This window comes from Symsagittifera roscoffensis, chromosome 2, assembly GCF_963678635.1.
Source record: "Symsagittifera roscoffensis chromosome 2, txSymRosc1.1, whole genome shotgun sequence".
Classification (NCBI taxonomy): Eukaryota; Metazoa; Xenacoelomorpha; order Acoela; family Convolutidae; genus Symsagittifera; species Symsagittifera roscoffensis.
The window spans coordinates 3552839-3566537 of record NC_087063.1 but is presented as its reverse complement, the minus strand read 5'-3'; the positions used below and the strand labels follow the sequence as shown (position 1 = coordinate 3566537).

Here is a 13699-nt window from a genome sequence, read left to right as displayed (position 1 = left end):
GAAACAATCCCAATGAAAACGATTCACATTGATCATAAAGGTCCGCTCAGACCATCAAGTCATGGCAAAAACTTTTGCTTAGTTGTGATAGATGCCTTCTCTAGATATCTTCAAGTATATCCATTCACCCATGCAGACTCTAAGGAAACTATTAAGCTCTTAGAGAAATACATCACAACATTTGGTATTCCACAACAAATTATTCATGATAATGGAAGTGCATTCATCAGTAATGACTTTGCTCATTGGTCCTCTGAATTGGGAATAACCCTGAGACCAAGAACTACTTACTCGCCTTGGACTAACGGAAAAGTTGAAGTCCAGAATAAACATTTAACCCAGTACTTTCGACATTTCTTGAGTACCTCAGGCTCAAACTGGTCTGAATTAACAAATAAATTTGCTTTTGCACATAACACCGCCATTAATTCAAGTACAGGTTACACTCCATATGAGATTGTTTTTGGCATAAAACCTCAAGTTCCTCTTAGCCTTAAATTAGGCCTCTACCGCGACCAAAACAAAAGATGTACCTCTGAATTTTGCGCTGGTCTCGAAAATCATGCTCATACCGAGCATAAATCAAAAATGAGACCATAGATAGATTTCTAAAAAATCAAATTTCCGCCGAAATATTAAAAAGGGAAAATGATTTTAAGCTGATTTATAGTAACACCTATACCCATTGCCGCCGCATCACTAATAAGGCCCACATGTTCCGAAATCAATTTAAATTAGGACGGCCCATAAAAGAAGGAACAAAAGTGTTACTAGAAAATAGATCCAAACCACTATTGAAAAGTCAAAAGCTTTTAAATTTGAGATCTGGACCTTACACCGTAATTGAAAAAATCACGGAAGTAACATACGGAATTCAAAATGATTTCACTAACGAAAAAAAGATTGTCCACCGCAATCATATTGTTGAATACTTTCCTAAAGAACAACAAATGCCCAAGCTACTACAGGAGTACTCTAGTGATTTATTTTCAAGTGATTTTTTTGATCATATAACAAATCATCAAATCGACTCTTTCAATAAACCGAAACAAGTTGAAAATCTACAATACCAGTTTTGGCCAGTAGTCAACAATGGTTATCAGCAAATGACTGATAATAATCCTACAAATGAGGATCAAAATAGAACTATTGTCCAAGATCAATCATTAGATTCAGGCAGAGAAACTATGCATCTAAGAACTTTGTTCGATGCGACTGCGATTGACCAGAATCTTAGACCTATTCGAAGTTCAACTCCCTATCCTGCTGATAAAACCCCTAATCCTTCAACTAGTCAATCTAGTAGTTATGGCCACCGCCGCCTACCTAGCCGCAGTATAAGTCCTAATACTAGTCTCGCAAATGACTTTGGCCGCCGCCACCAAAATATAACAACACAATATAATACTCCCCGTCCTCCTGATTTCCCTCGTTTATCTGAATCATCAGAAAGCTTTACTGACGGAAAAAATATTCCTCATAGCTCTCAAGAAAGCTTCTATGAAAATACTCGATCCGCACCTGGATCACTTTCAGAATCTAAAAAACCTAAACGGACAAATCGTCCTACAAACTTTTATGGAACTACAATTCCATCTAGCATAATTGGCAAATTTAAAAAGAAATAAAAACACTAAACCATTTATTTGGCCAGCATAATATTTTTTTAAATTCTTTTTATTGGCCTTCTCTTTTTTTTCTTTTTCTACTTTATAAATATTTCGTTTCTAATAAAAGCACAAAACACCAAAAATGACATGTTAATAAATAAATTTAAAAATAATTTTTATAAATATGAGATTTAATATCTGAGTACGCTTTCATAAGTTTTAATGCCGCCATCTTTTCTAACGAGTTTTCCGCGGCCCTACTCAGGCTCCTCACTGCAAACTGCAGCGCTGAGTACGGCCGCCACCAAGCTTGATAAATCTCCTCCAGCATAATCTCAAGCTCTATTTTCCGTCTAAACTCTGCCTCCGCCACTGGCTTTTTGAAGAATTCTTCTTGAAACTAAAACAAATTTATATAGTATTTCTATGTTGCCATGCCACTTGAATAAAAAAAAATTTTTTTATTACTTTTAAAATTGAGTGTATTGTAAAATAAACTTACATCCGCCCCAAAGAATAAGGACAAAAAGTCCATTGTCTCTTGGGAAACCACATGGTTTCCACTCCATGGGCTCCGAATTTTCTTCGTGAAGCACCTACTTTGAATCGAGCCCAGCTCAAACAGTTCGTCAGTATTCAGGACCGGATACTTGAATATGTAACTCCGGTCCATAAATATCATGAACTCCATGGGTGTCAGATTAGCACCCTTCTCGACTAAATCGTCGTATATTCCCACTCTTCTCTCAACTTCCTTGTCCTCCAGCAAGGCTTCGTGTTTAAAATCCAACTCATCCCGCAAGTTCAAAAACTTCTCGGGAAAGTCCACCAGATTGTCTTCAGGCTCGATATAACTCATTTTTCAAAGAAAGCAAAAATTTTTAAAAATACTGAGATAACAGATGAAGTTGAAACGGAAAGCAAACAAATGATGTTGCTTTTAGTCCTCTTTTATGAAGAGATGTTTTTTTTCATTTTCCTCCTCCAATAAGGAAGGGGAATGCAGTTGTTAAAATTAACATCAGCATAAACGAATGATTATCATTCCACTGCTAGATCTCAACAAATCAAAACTAAGTGGAAAAACCACGACATTAAGCCAGATTGGAAAAAACCACAAAACGAATGGCGAATGAATTACGACTTAAAAAGAGTCACTTCCGAAAGACGCCGAATAACAACGGCCAATCAGTGCTTAGATTTGCAAAAAAGCAAAAACAGCCTTTAAAAACTAACTGATATACAGTTGTTTTCATTCTTGCTCAATTCCACATCTTTCATTCAAATCCTCCTCTCTCTCTCTCCAAAATATAAAATCTGCTGAATTCCTCAACAAAAATTGAAATCTAACTCAGATTTCCCTTCACAAAAATCCACAAAATGACAAATCCAAATAGTGAAATAGAGGAAGGTGAACTAATGGACCAAGATCCTGTTCTAACCACTCTCGAGGAAATGCTTAAAGTAAGTACTTTTAAAAATTATTCTACTATCATTCACCACCAAAAAATAAATTTGCAAAAAATTTATTTGGTTGGTCTTTTAACTCTAATGATACTTTCGAATCAAACCTCAGCATTTGATCCGAAAGAACAATTATATGCAAATACTGCAAATAATCTTCGGGTTGCTCATTATGATTGTCAACTAATGACTTCTAACAAAATGTTCTCTCTAAATAAAGTCGCACCTTGCAAAGTCCAACCAGAAAATATTAAAGTAGCCCATGCTTATGTTACTCTATATCAGAGACATTTAATGTTAAAACAGTAACTAATGCCCATGCTGGCAAAGTTGACGGCAAACATCATAACGAATGTGATGGCCGTTCTTGGATTAAATTGGACACTTTTGAAACTTACATGCAAAATGTAGCTCTGACTGTTAACCTCAAAGATGGAACAGTCAAAAATTGGCAAAACATTCCTTTGCCCTGTCCAGTGTCTGAAAATGGATGTGAAACAACATCCTTAGACGCTTTTGCTTATACTTGGGAAGAACCCAACAATTGCATTTTCACTGTTTTAAACAGATTTCCGGCTAAAATGATTCAAAACGAAGAATCATACTACATAATTAAAGGCGATTCTAGCCCATCTATTCATTCTACCCATACAAGGGATTCTCGAAAATTTATGCTACAGGTGATGAATAAACCGCAATCTCTTTGTGGTCATCCCAGAATAGTGTATCCAACTTCATATGATTCACTTTTTATTGCATACACTGACGGTTTCAATATGGATACTGGAATCCAAGTTAAACCAACCCCAGAAACGGGAACTATTCATAATGCCGGCCAACCAAATTCTACTTTTCTCACATTAAGTGATGATTCACCGCCACTCCAATTTTCAAGTCATCAAATTGACTACGAAGCTCATATAGGTACCAAATTGGACTATATTCTTTTTTATAGCTTCTACATGCTCAGAACGGCCGAGTTAGCCCTTCTGCAAAATCAATGTGAGCTAGAACGCTCCTCAATATTAAATACTTTAATGCTTTCACTTGAAAGCCCCCGTTTGGCTGGCTATATTTTAACCAAAAACCGCTCTATGTTCTTAGAGACCAATGGCAATGTTGCCTGGCTCTACCATTGTCCGAAATTTTATTCACCTTTGCAATTAATGGATGAATGCTATAATCGCATTCCCATTATGTATGAGGAAAACATTCGATTTGTCGATCCAATTACGCGACAAACTTTTCAGTCGGCAGATCTACAAGACTGCTCCGACAAACATTCGAATCTCTTTCAACTAGATGTTGATGATGATAAGTCCTGGATTGAATTAACCCCTCAAATTACAAGGGTTACAGGACCACATCTCTTTAAACCAAAAGAGATAATTCAAAAGATCAAGCATTCTCTAGCCTCTAGCCAAGGCGCTTCAATCTACACTTATGCTCAAATGCAAAAATTCTGGAATATGATTTCCGATAATTCAGAGATGAAAGGAATACTGCAAAAAGTATCCAGGTCCTTTCTAAATGCTTAAAAAATTCTTTTCAAGGACTCATACAGCCCACTAGGCTCTTCCCAAACAATTTATTTGGACTATCTCATCTCTCCAAACTTTTGGAAAAACGAATACACCCGTATATTCGGGAAAGTACAATACTATTTAGAAAAATCCGGAATAGTCTTCGCCTCTTTTCTATTTGTAAAATTCATACTAGATTGCCTAGTATTCATAATAAAGGCTATGCATATTCACAAAATCACCGGCCGCTCACTACATTTTGGCAAAGTATTACTTGCCGCTTCATACAATATACTTTTCACTTCCATAGTGACCTCAATTTTCACTCAAGATGAGCAAGCTGAAAAAATAGAACAAGAATGTGATCAGAAAATACAAGCCCCTCTTTTAGAGGAAATTGATAAAATAAACCAGGATCGCATGTATCCTCAAATCCAATTAACAAATTTTGAGAGAAGAACTCAAAACTTGGATCACCCAACAAACCCAGTCTAATAAAAAATTCTACTGTTCTAGGATATACCAACTGATTCAACTATGAACACAACACTTGATGACGACTTGAGAGATTTTGAAGATCTTCTCTCACTCCTGCCACCAACCGATCCACTGGACTCGCAGATTTCAGCACTCACTCAACAACCAACTGTTTCTTCTACTACAACACCCACTGCAAAACCGACCTCAACACGATCCTTCGTTGAGCCACTACTTCAAACAAGTTCAGCTGTCCCAATAACTACAGCATCACAGCCACCACCCCTAAAAATTTCACCCCCTGATTTTCAAATACCCCTGGTTCCCTCGAATTCTAAAATTAAAAAACGGACCCAGATTGTAAAACCATATAAGATACTAACGGCAAATACGCCGGTATCAACTTCTCATTGTCCAATGACCATTAGGCGACAGCCCTTGCAACCCACTGAAATAAACACTAGATTACATATTCAGTTAGAAAGGGAACGATACATTAATTCTAAAAGCAATCCTGGCTTCTATATGGATCTCAATTATGCTTTGAGTCCATTAATCAATCGTTTTAAATTAGAAGCTTATCACCCTATAAAAAAAATGTATTCCATAACTAATTCCCTTCTTGAAAATCAAAAAATCTATGTCCCAGCAAAGTATCTGACAGCAAAATTACAAACCCCCCAGTTAGATGACTATACTGAGCAAATTCAGCGCAGTCATATCCATGAAACGCACCAAATCCGGGAGCTGAAAAAGCAAATCCACAATTTGAAAACAAAAAATCAACAACTTATAGCCCAGTTGGAAGGAAAATTGTAAGAAATTTATCCTTTTATTTAAGCATTTATTCTTTCGCTTTATATAGCTATGTAGTATAGCTATTAATTTCCTTTTAACAATTTTGACTTTTATAAAAAACAAAAAACACAAAAAAATACCCCCTTTGTATGAACCAGTCCTCCCCTTATTACGCGTGTGGACAGACTTCACATACTTCAGGAAGAAAAGGAGACTTCGGAAAAAGAATGTTTAAGGAATAAAACTAACCTTCAAACTTTTGAGAAACGGATAATTTTGATGTATTTAATTTTATAGTTAAATCCCTTGGTTGTGTAAACTCTATTTTGATTTATAAAAGTAACTGATGTGTTTATATTCATTCAAGCCTGACTCAAAGTATCAGTTGTTCAAAAACATCTGCTACCTGTAATACCAACAAACTATTGAACCAACTTTATGAGATTGAAAGAAAAAGCTTCGATTGATCAACAATTACCCCACTATTCAAGTAAAAGTAATAAAAATGAAAGTTTCAGTTTTTTTCCTCTCCAAATAGGAGGATGGATATGTTCTGGCTTGAATATTACTGTTTTAACAAAAACAAATTTTTTTTTTCACGTTTCAAAAAAGTTTTAAAATTGAGATTGTGCTTGGAAATTGATCTTTTTTATGTCGCTTTTTCTCTCGTAAATTTTGTGAAAACTGCAGTTCAAATTTCAGCAAGTGATTTAAAATTTAGAGTCTAGACTCAACAACTTTCAAACAACAAGTTTTATTGATAGTTTTAATAGGAAAAATATTAAGTCTTAAGCCTTACCTGGGCTTAAGATTAGATTCGAAGAATCAAAATAATTGACGGAGTAGTAGAGATCTTGTTGAACTGATTCAAAAATCCTTTTTCTCAACATAATCTTTCCGTATTTCGGTTTTCGAAGTAAAGTTATGTTCAAATTCTTTTTTGGCATGTCAGCATCTTCAAGAGAAAAATAAGGTCGACCTAAAACCACGGAAGCTCCTTCTTGTACTGTGATTGGTTGAATCAATCGGAACTTGGGATGCTCGTCGTTTCTCGGTTCAATGGTAATTTCCATCAACGTTTCCTGGATTGCGTAATTTTTTCCGTCCGAGCAAATAAACTTCATAAAATCAGCTTCCGGTTCGATTTTTTGCACTCGATGCGTGTGTAAGCTTTGAACATAGGCCAACTTTTCCATTTTAACCTGATCAAAGTAGAAACTACTAATTGGCAAGTAATAGTACGGCGAAGTTGCGTCTACATTAGCTAAGTAGCCATATGACGGTTGCCTAGAAATATAACAGATTATTTGGGACAAAAACGAATCATTGTCTTCGGCTTCTAGAATGTCGCCGCTTATTGCAACTTTTCCACCTTCTGGAACATAGACAGTATGCGCTATAATAGTCGGAGGAGTCACGTCTATAGGGATAATATTAATTTCGATTTGCATGTTTAGAAGCGCCTGGTATTTCTGGTGCGCTTCGAAACCTTCGGTTGGAGTTATATCAAGTCGGAACTCAAAAATATCTTTCACAATCGAGTTGCGAGAAAAGTTATTTGGTTTGTAAATAACAGCTTGTTGGCTTTTTTCGAAGTCGTCTAGAGTAAGAGTCCCGCCTCTGTATTCATCACCCGTTGCAATCCAAATAGCGCCGTAACTGGAAATCGGTGCGTCTATGTTGTAATAGGGACGATAGCCGAAATCACTTTCTGGAAAGTTGAAATTTTCTCTAACAAGAGAGAAAGCGTAGAGCGATGTTTTGGTTTGATCACGTGACGGAAGATGTCGCTTTTTGACTTGTTTCTCCTGTTTTGTGTAAATGTCTGTTTTGTCTATTGCTTTGCGTAACTCTTCAAAGTACCTCCAAGTAGCCTGGAAGCAAAATCAAGTGATTAAACCGTGCAATTGAAAAACATAACTAAACGGTTACTATATAAGTTAATGACGGTTACAGGCCCGAAATTGAGCATACACGTAATTTAGTCTAAAAAGCATTAATGCTGATCGTATCATGGCAAACCCCGAAAATTTTGACTGCCCTTTAACGTCTATGAAAAAGTTTTTTGAAAAAAGAAAAGAAAAAAAAATTGGTTTTAAAAAAAAAATTGTTTTTATAATTATACCCTCACTCGCCATGTGAAGTGTATAATGATATATTTTTTGTCTGGCAAAAACCAATAATATTAAATTGTTCGCCTCAATTTAATTTGTATATTTTGAAGCAAATATTTTGCAATGCAATTCTTGGCACACTTCGAGCTGAAAAGCCTGAACCGATCACTGACCGCCGAATAGATTTACTGTTTCATAAGTTTTCTGTCAGTTATTTCTACATCGAATTATTGCTCTTCGTTTTAACATCTGTTCTGATTTCAAATAGAAACAGAAACATGAATTATTTTATTGCGTTCACAAAATGTGACGCCGCCGCCACCACCAAAAGAAATATGTTTTTATTCCCTTGCAAAAGGAAGGGAAATGCTATTGGAATAATTCGTATAACGTTTTAAGCATTGAGAATTGAAACGACTATTCTCATTCAATACGAATATTAACGATTCCTCTCGTAAAATACGAGCATACGAAACCTTCTTCTCGTAAAATACGAATGTACGAATAAAGAATACGAAGTTAAAAGAAACTTCTCATTTGATACGAAAAGTGGCGTGATTTCCCAATCTGAGTATAAATAGAAGCTCAAAACTACGGGAATTCATTCCAACAATATCTCTTCTAACACCAACACCACTCTCTTCTACCACCCCAACCAATCTCAAAAAAAATATCTCTAATCTCACCGTAAAAAATAAATATTGAGTCAAAAGGCAACTTGCTGTAAATTCATACTAACTTCTTTTTTTAATAAAATATTTCTCAGCGAATTTTAGATTTACTTTCTAAGATAGAAAGTAGAAAGGACCCTTTATTCCTAGCAAGCGTTTTGTCCGACGTCTATAGTATTGCTAGCGTAATACATCTAATTCGCTTTTTTGTTGTTTCAATTACCCACTTAATCTACATAACGATTATTAGAGTCTGATTTGCCTGTTTTTAAGAGTCCTAGATGAACCTTTCGAATTAGTAGGCAATTCGGAGACCAGGCTAGAAGAAGCTTTGTTGCGGAATGCGCACCAGGGATTTTTGTTCCGACCATTTGAAAAATGTGGAGGAACTTTGTATTCGAATGTGTTTAACTTTTTTTTAGCTTTAAGGCAAAATCAGGTACTGTAAACAATCAACAAAATGGTTCGAGTTATATAACATAAACATACAAAAGCTTTTTCAACTGCAATTCGAAAAGCATTATAAAATTTAGAAACAATTTTCAGAGTCGAGAAAAAAACGGGTTTGAAACTTTTTATTTTTGGTCTATTTTCCAGCCAATAAAGTTTGTCAAGTTACAATTTGCAGGTTTACAGTAGCTAAGATAAGTTTAAATTAAGCCGTGAAAATTTACTTTTATACCAGAGTAAAGTTAGTATTGTAAAATTTTTAGCGCCATTATAGGAATAAAAACCTTCAAAAAATCAGGAAACTTCCTAAATTTTTTCAAAAGATTTTTCAATTTCGTTTTTCTAATCATTTCATAAAGAAACTGTTTGCCAACTGGCCAATGTGACTATGATCGTCGAATATACCTAGTTTCTCTTTTTCACCACGCAGAAAAAACGGCACCAATTTTAAAAAAATCAGATTGTTTTTTGAGATCATCGTCGGAACATTGTGTGCTATTTGCGCAGTAATCGGCTCTGCTCGTTCTTTTGAATTTTGTGAATATGAAATGCATTTTTTAATGTTTTTCGTTTTTCATTGATTTATTTTTGCAACAATCTGTTGAATATTTTTTTGATATATAATCAAAATCATTTGTTTGAAAAAGAAGTCTACACATCAAAAAGTGGCCTTGAAAAACCTGTTTTCTGTCGATTGAAAAAGGGGAGAAACTTTAAATTCGAGTGTGCTGTAGTTTTTTCTTTTTTTTTGTTTTCCACGCAAAATCAGCTTCCACAAAAAATCATCGGAGAGAGTTGAGTGATCCATAAAGTCCTATTTAGGTCCTTTCAGTCTTGATTCGACTCGACCGACAGTAAAAAAAGTCTACAAACTTTCTCAATGTCGAAAAAAACGGGTTTAATTTTTTTGACTTTAGTTCAATTTTGCCAAAAAAATAAGTATTTTTAAAAAATTTTAGGCTCGTAACACTTGATTTTACTATCAAGAATATTAGTTTTGTGTGTTTCTTTGAGCACTTATTCTAAAATAAAGATTTGAAAAAAAAGTAAAATTATTGAACAAAAAAGTCAAAACTTAGAAAAAAATTTCAAATTTTTTTCCTTTTTGTTTGTTACTCATTTTTTGAAAATAATGTTGGTCAAATATCCCTAGTTCAAATTTTTTCTTGCGATCCTATAGTTCTAGAATCACACAACCCACTACAAAGACACTAAATTGAAAAAATTTAGAAAAAAAATTCGTAATTGTACAGCAACCGGCTATCTTTGTTATATTTTAGCGTGCTCTTAGCCAAATTTGTAATTAGACGAAAGTGAATATTTTATTTTCCTAACAAAACAAATGGTTTTCGAAATTATTTGAAAATTTCGGTCGATTTCTTTTTCTTCTGAATGCACACCCAATTGAAGCAATTATCCCATGCTAATAGCCACACATGCTAATCGCTACAACCCTGATCTCTTAGGTGCATAGAACCTATAACTGTCTGAGAAATTTCAAAAAAAATAGATCTAGGGTTTTCTCGAGGGAGAGGAAAATTGAAATTGAGTTTTTTAAAGCGTTCCTTAAAACATTTGAATTGAATGAATTGACCTCATTTGTGGTACCCTACTTGCTGTCCAAAATTAACATCCCAGAATTCTTAATTTCATCAATTTTCGAGAAGTGTTTGGAATAAAAAAATTGAAAAAGGATTCTTACTAAAGTTAGGGCGACAGCACTGCTTTGTCGAACATAGATACTGATTCGTACAAAATCACTGAATGTCTGTGAATGGATACTGTATTCGTTGAAAGAATCGATCGAAATTGGAACTTTAATTGGCACCAAATTCACCCCATCTGTCAAAACGGCCTCGAAGTTGTCTTGAAAGTTCACAAAGTCCCCGACTTGAAACGAAATTCTCTGATTGGTTAAATCTGCTGCCTTGAAGGTCGTAATACCTCGTTTCGACATCGATACTCCGTCGCGCAAAATTTGAATTTTTGCAGGAAACTGCCGAACTGTGAAAACCAGTTCGGCTGCCGAGATGCCTTCAGGGTCGATGACCTCAAAGTCGTGGTGGTTTATTACGTAATCGGAGTTCGGCTGGAGTCGGAAATGTTTGACGTATACACGTGGCGGGCTATTTGACAACGGTTTAAGATTGACATTGAAATATTGATTTTGTCGCGTGTTTCCAGCCGAGTCGGTTACCGAAAATACGAACTCGATAAACCGAGTGATCACTCCTCGTTCTGAAATCGGCGGAAGATAGAACAGTTTTCGATCGTTAACATCTTTTTGGGTAAAATACTGCACGTTACAGTTCAAAGTGTCAAACGCACTTCCGGTTTGGGACAGACACAACTGACCGACTTTTAGTGGATTGTCCGGGTTCCGGTCATAAGGTCGAGTTGTGACCTTGAACTTAATTTCAATAGGTGTTAATGTTCCACTGTCAATATATTCCAACGACTTTTTCCCTATTATCGTCGGTCTATATTCGTCAACTTCGACAAACATTAAAGCCCATTCGCTAAATGTCGGCGCTTCTTCGTCTAAATGCACTAATTTGACGTTCAACAAATGTCTTAAATGGTTCGGAAAAATAGCGTTGTCGGAAACGTCAAGCCGAACATCCACCGTTGTTGTATTAAAACTTGACAGTAAATTACGACATTGTATGTTTCCGCGTATTATTTCAATTTGAGTCCAATTTGAAATGTCATTTTCGTATTTTTGTAGCGACCTTGTCAAAACTCTTCGAAATGAAATATTGTGATGAGAGTTAATTTTGAGTGAATACATGATGTTTTCAATCGACGAGTCTTTGTCTTGGTAAAATATATCACGTGGTGATATTGTCTTCCAGTTAGAACCAACTAAAGTTAGATATTTATTCAGTTGGATGTTTTTAGCACTGAACGGGAACTGATCGTCAATTGGGTTTATCAAAATCTGCAACAAAACCCTAGTTTCGTTTTCGCCCGCTTTGACAATTAAAACGACGTTATCCCAATATTCGTCATCACCGTTATGGGTGTATTTCACACTTCCCGATTGTAACTCGGATACTGTAAATTGGGTTCGCCTTAATTTGTTCACGGTGAAATAGCCTCCGCCTGTTGTCGGATTTCGTGCAACGTGACACACTAAATTACTGCTGTCGTATTTGTGATGTCGAGCTGTGAAATAGTCGGACGACAGCAAAATATCAGTGCCTTCGTTAACGACAATCGGTTGTCCAAGTTCAATAGTTGGAGCGAAAATGTTTTCAGGACTTGATGTGAACGTAATATCAAAGGTCTCTTGATTTTGAGTTACCGAATTCGTTGCTTGAACTTTCACTTTAAATATAGTTACCCTCTCTATTTCCTTTTTCTGCCTAAAAGCTAGTCGGTTTTCTGAGACGTCCTGTTGTGAAAATGACGTCACAGGGTAATCGGAATTTCCTGCGAGAACAATTTCGCCGTATTCGGATTTCTGAATGATTTCATACACAATCTCGAAATCTTGCACCAGGTTTTTGTCGTCAGACATAATGCTTAAACTGCCGAATAGACCGCTGGTCAGCGGAATTAGGTTATCAAAAGGAGAACTGCCGGATTCGAATTCAGCCTAAAATTGGAAAATCAAAATTAAGACACTCTGGAACGAATAGAAAAGGGGGAGGGTTTTGATGCAGCGGGCAGTCTTATGTGTAATTCTTTTTATACAAATTTTATTTCTTTAACACAAGTGAAATTAACACAAAAATTTGCGACTTAGGTAAAAAAAATTATATCGTAAAAAAAGCGAGTTTGCAAAAACGATTGCGACCTCTTGCAACAAAAAATGCCAAAAAAGATGACAAAAAATTCATTTGAAAAAGAATTGGAGATTGTCTCTTTGAAGTTGAACCATGTTAAACATAAAGGAGTGTGTTGGTCCGTCTCTATTTTGTTTGTCAGTAAGAAGAGAGGTTTTACCCGCGGAATGTTGAAACTTTTCTTCAAACTTTCATCCTCTTCAGACTTTTTTCCCTCTCTGATTTGAATGGGAACTGTTACAAACTGAGCTGATTTCGATCCCTCGGGTGAAACCATTAAAGGCACGAAATCAACAACTGCCCCGTTTTTGAAGTCAAGACTCGAACTAATTTCTTCAATTGGTTTCAGCAACTGATACGAGACGTCTTGTTCAAAAAACGAACTGCATTTTTGCATAGACCCGAAGTCGGGATCCTCGCTCACGAGCTTACCGAACTTCGGGTAGCTTGACACGAGAACGTTTGGCGCCACCCGACAACTTCCCGAGTGAAACTCGTTTAAGTCGAGAAGATCGTCCGGGAAGCTGACAGACAAATCACGTGACGGAATCGTAAGCACTCGCGGAAGCGAATTCAGAATAGACGGCGCTGGGTTCATTCGGACTATGATTTGAATTGCAGTCGAGAAGTATTGTATGTCTAATTTGCTTTCGTATTTGACACGGATGTCCAAACTGTGCTCGGTTGGAAACGGAAGTCCGAAGTGATTGAAAGTGACCTTCACCCGCCCGTCCTTGAAATCCTGACAGTCAAATATATCAGGTGTCATTTGGCCGAAATTGCGTGAAGCATCATCATTTT

At 36.0% G+C, this 13699-nt stretch overlaps 3 protein-coding genes across 3 annotated transcripts in view; 1 reads left to right on the top strand and 2 right to left on the bottom strand.

Moving 5' to 3' along the window:
- The window catches only part of LOC134838984 (extracellular matrix organizing protein FRAS1-like), a 78946-nt gene extending 76477 nt beyond the window's left edge, over positions 1 to 2469 (bottom strand). The window contains exons 1-2 of the mRNA XM_063854357.1: positions 2113 to 2469; positions 1885 to 2010 (exon numbers count right to left, since the gene is read on the bottom strand). Coding sequence (XP_063710427.1) covers positions 1885 to 2010; positions 2113 to 2469 — 483 coding nt within the window. The remainder of the gene's footprint in view (positions 1 to 1884; positions 2011 to 2112) is intronic.
- Positions 1 to 13699, top strand: part of LOC134838866 (ATP synthase subunit alpha, mitochondrial-like) — a 494565-nt gene that overhangs the window by 393456 nt on the left and 87410 nt on the right. The gene's annotated exons all lie outside the window — the stretch shown is intronic.
- The window catches only part of LOC134838983 (extracellular matrix protein 3-like), a gene marked incomplete in the record, with an annotated part of 9363 nt that continues 2324 nt past the window's right edge, over positions 6661 to 13699 (bottom strand). Inside the window, 3 exon segments of the mRNA XM_063854356.1 lie at positions 6661 to 7746; positions 10810 to 12708; positions 13059 to 13699. Of these exon segments, the coding sequence (XP_063710426.1) occupies positions 6661 to 7746; positions 10810 to 12708; positions 13059 to 13699 (3626 nt within the window).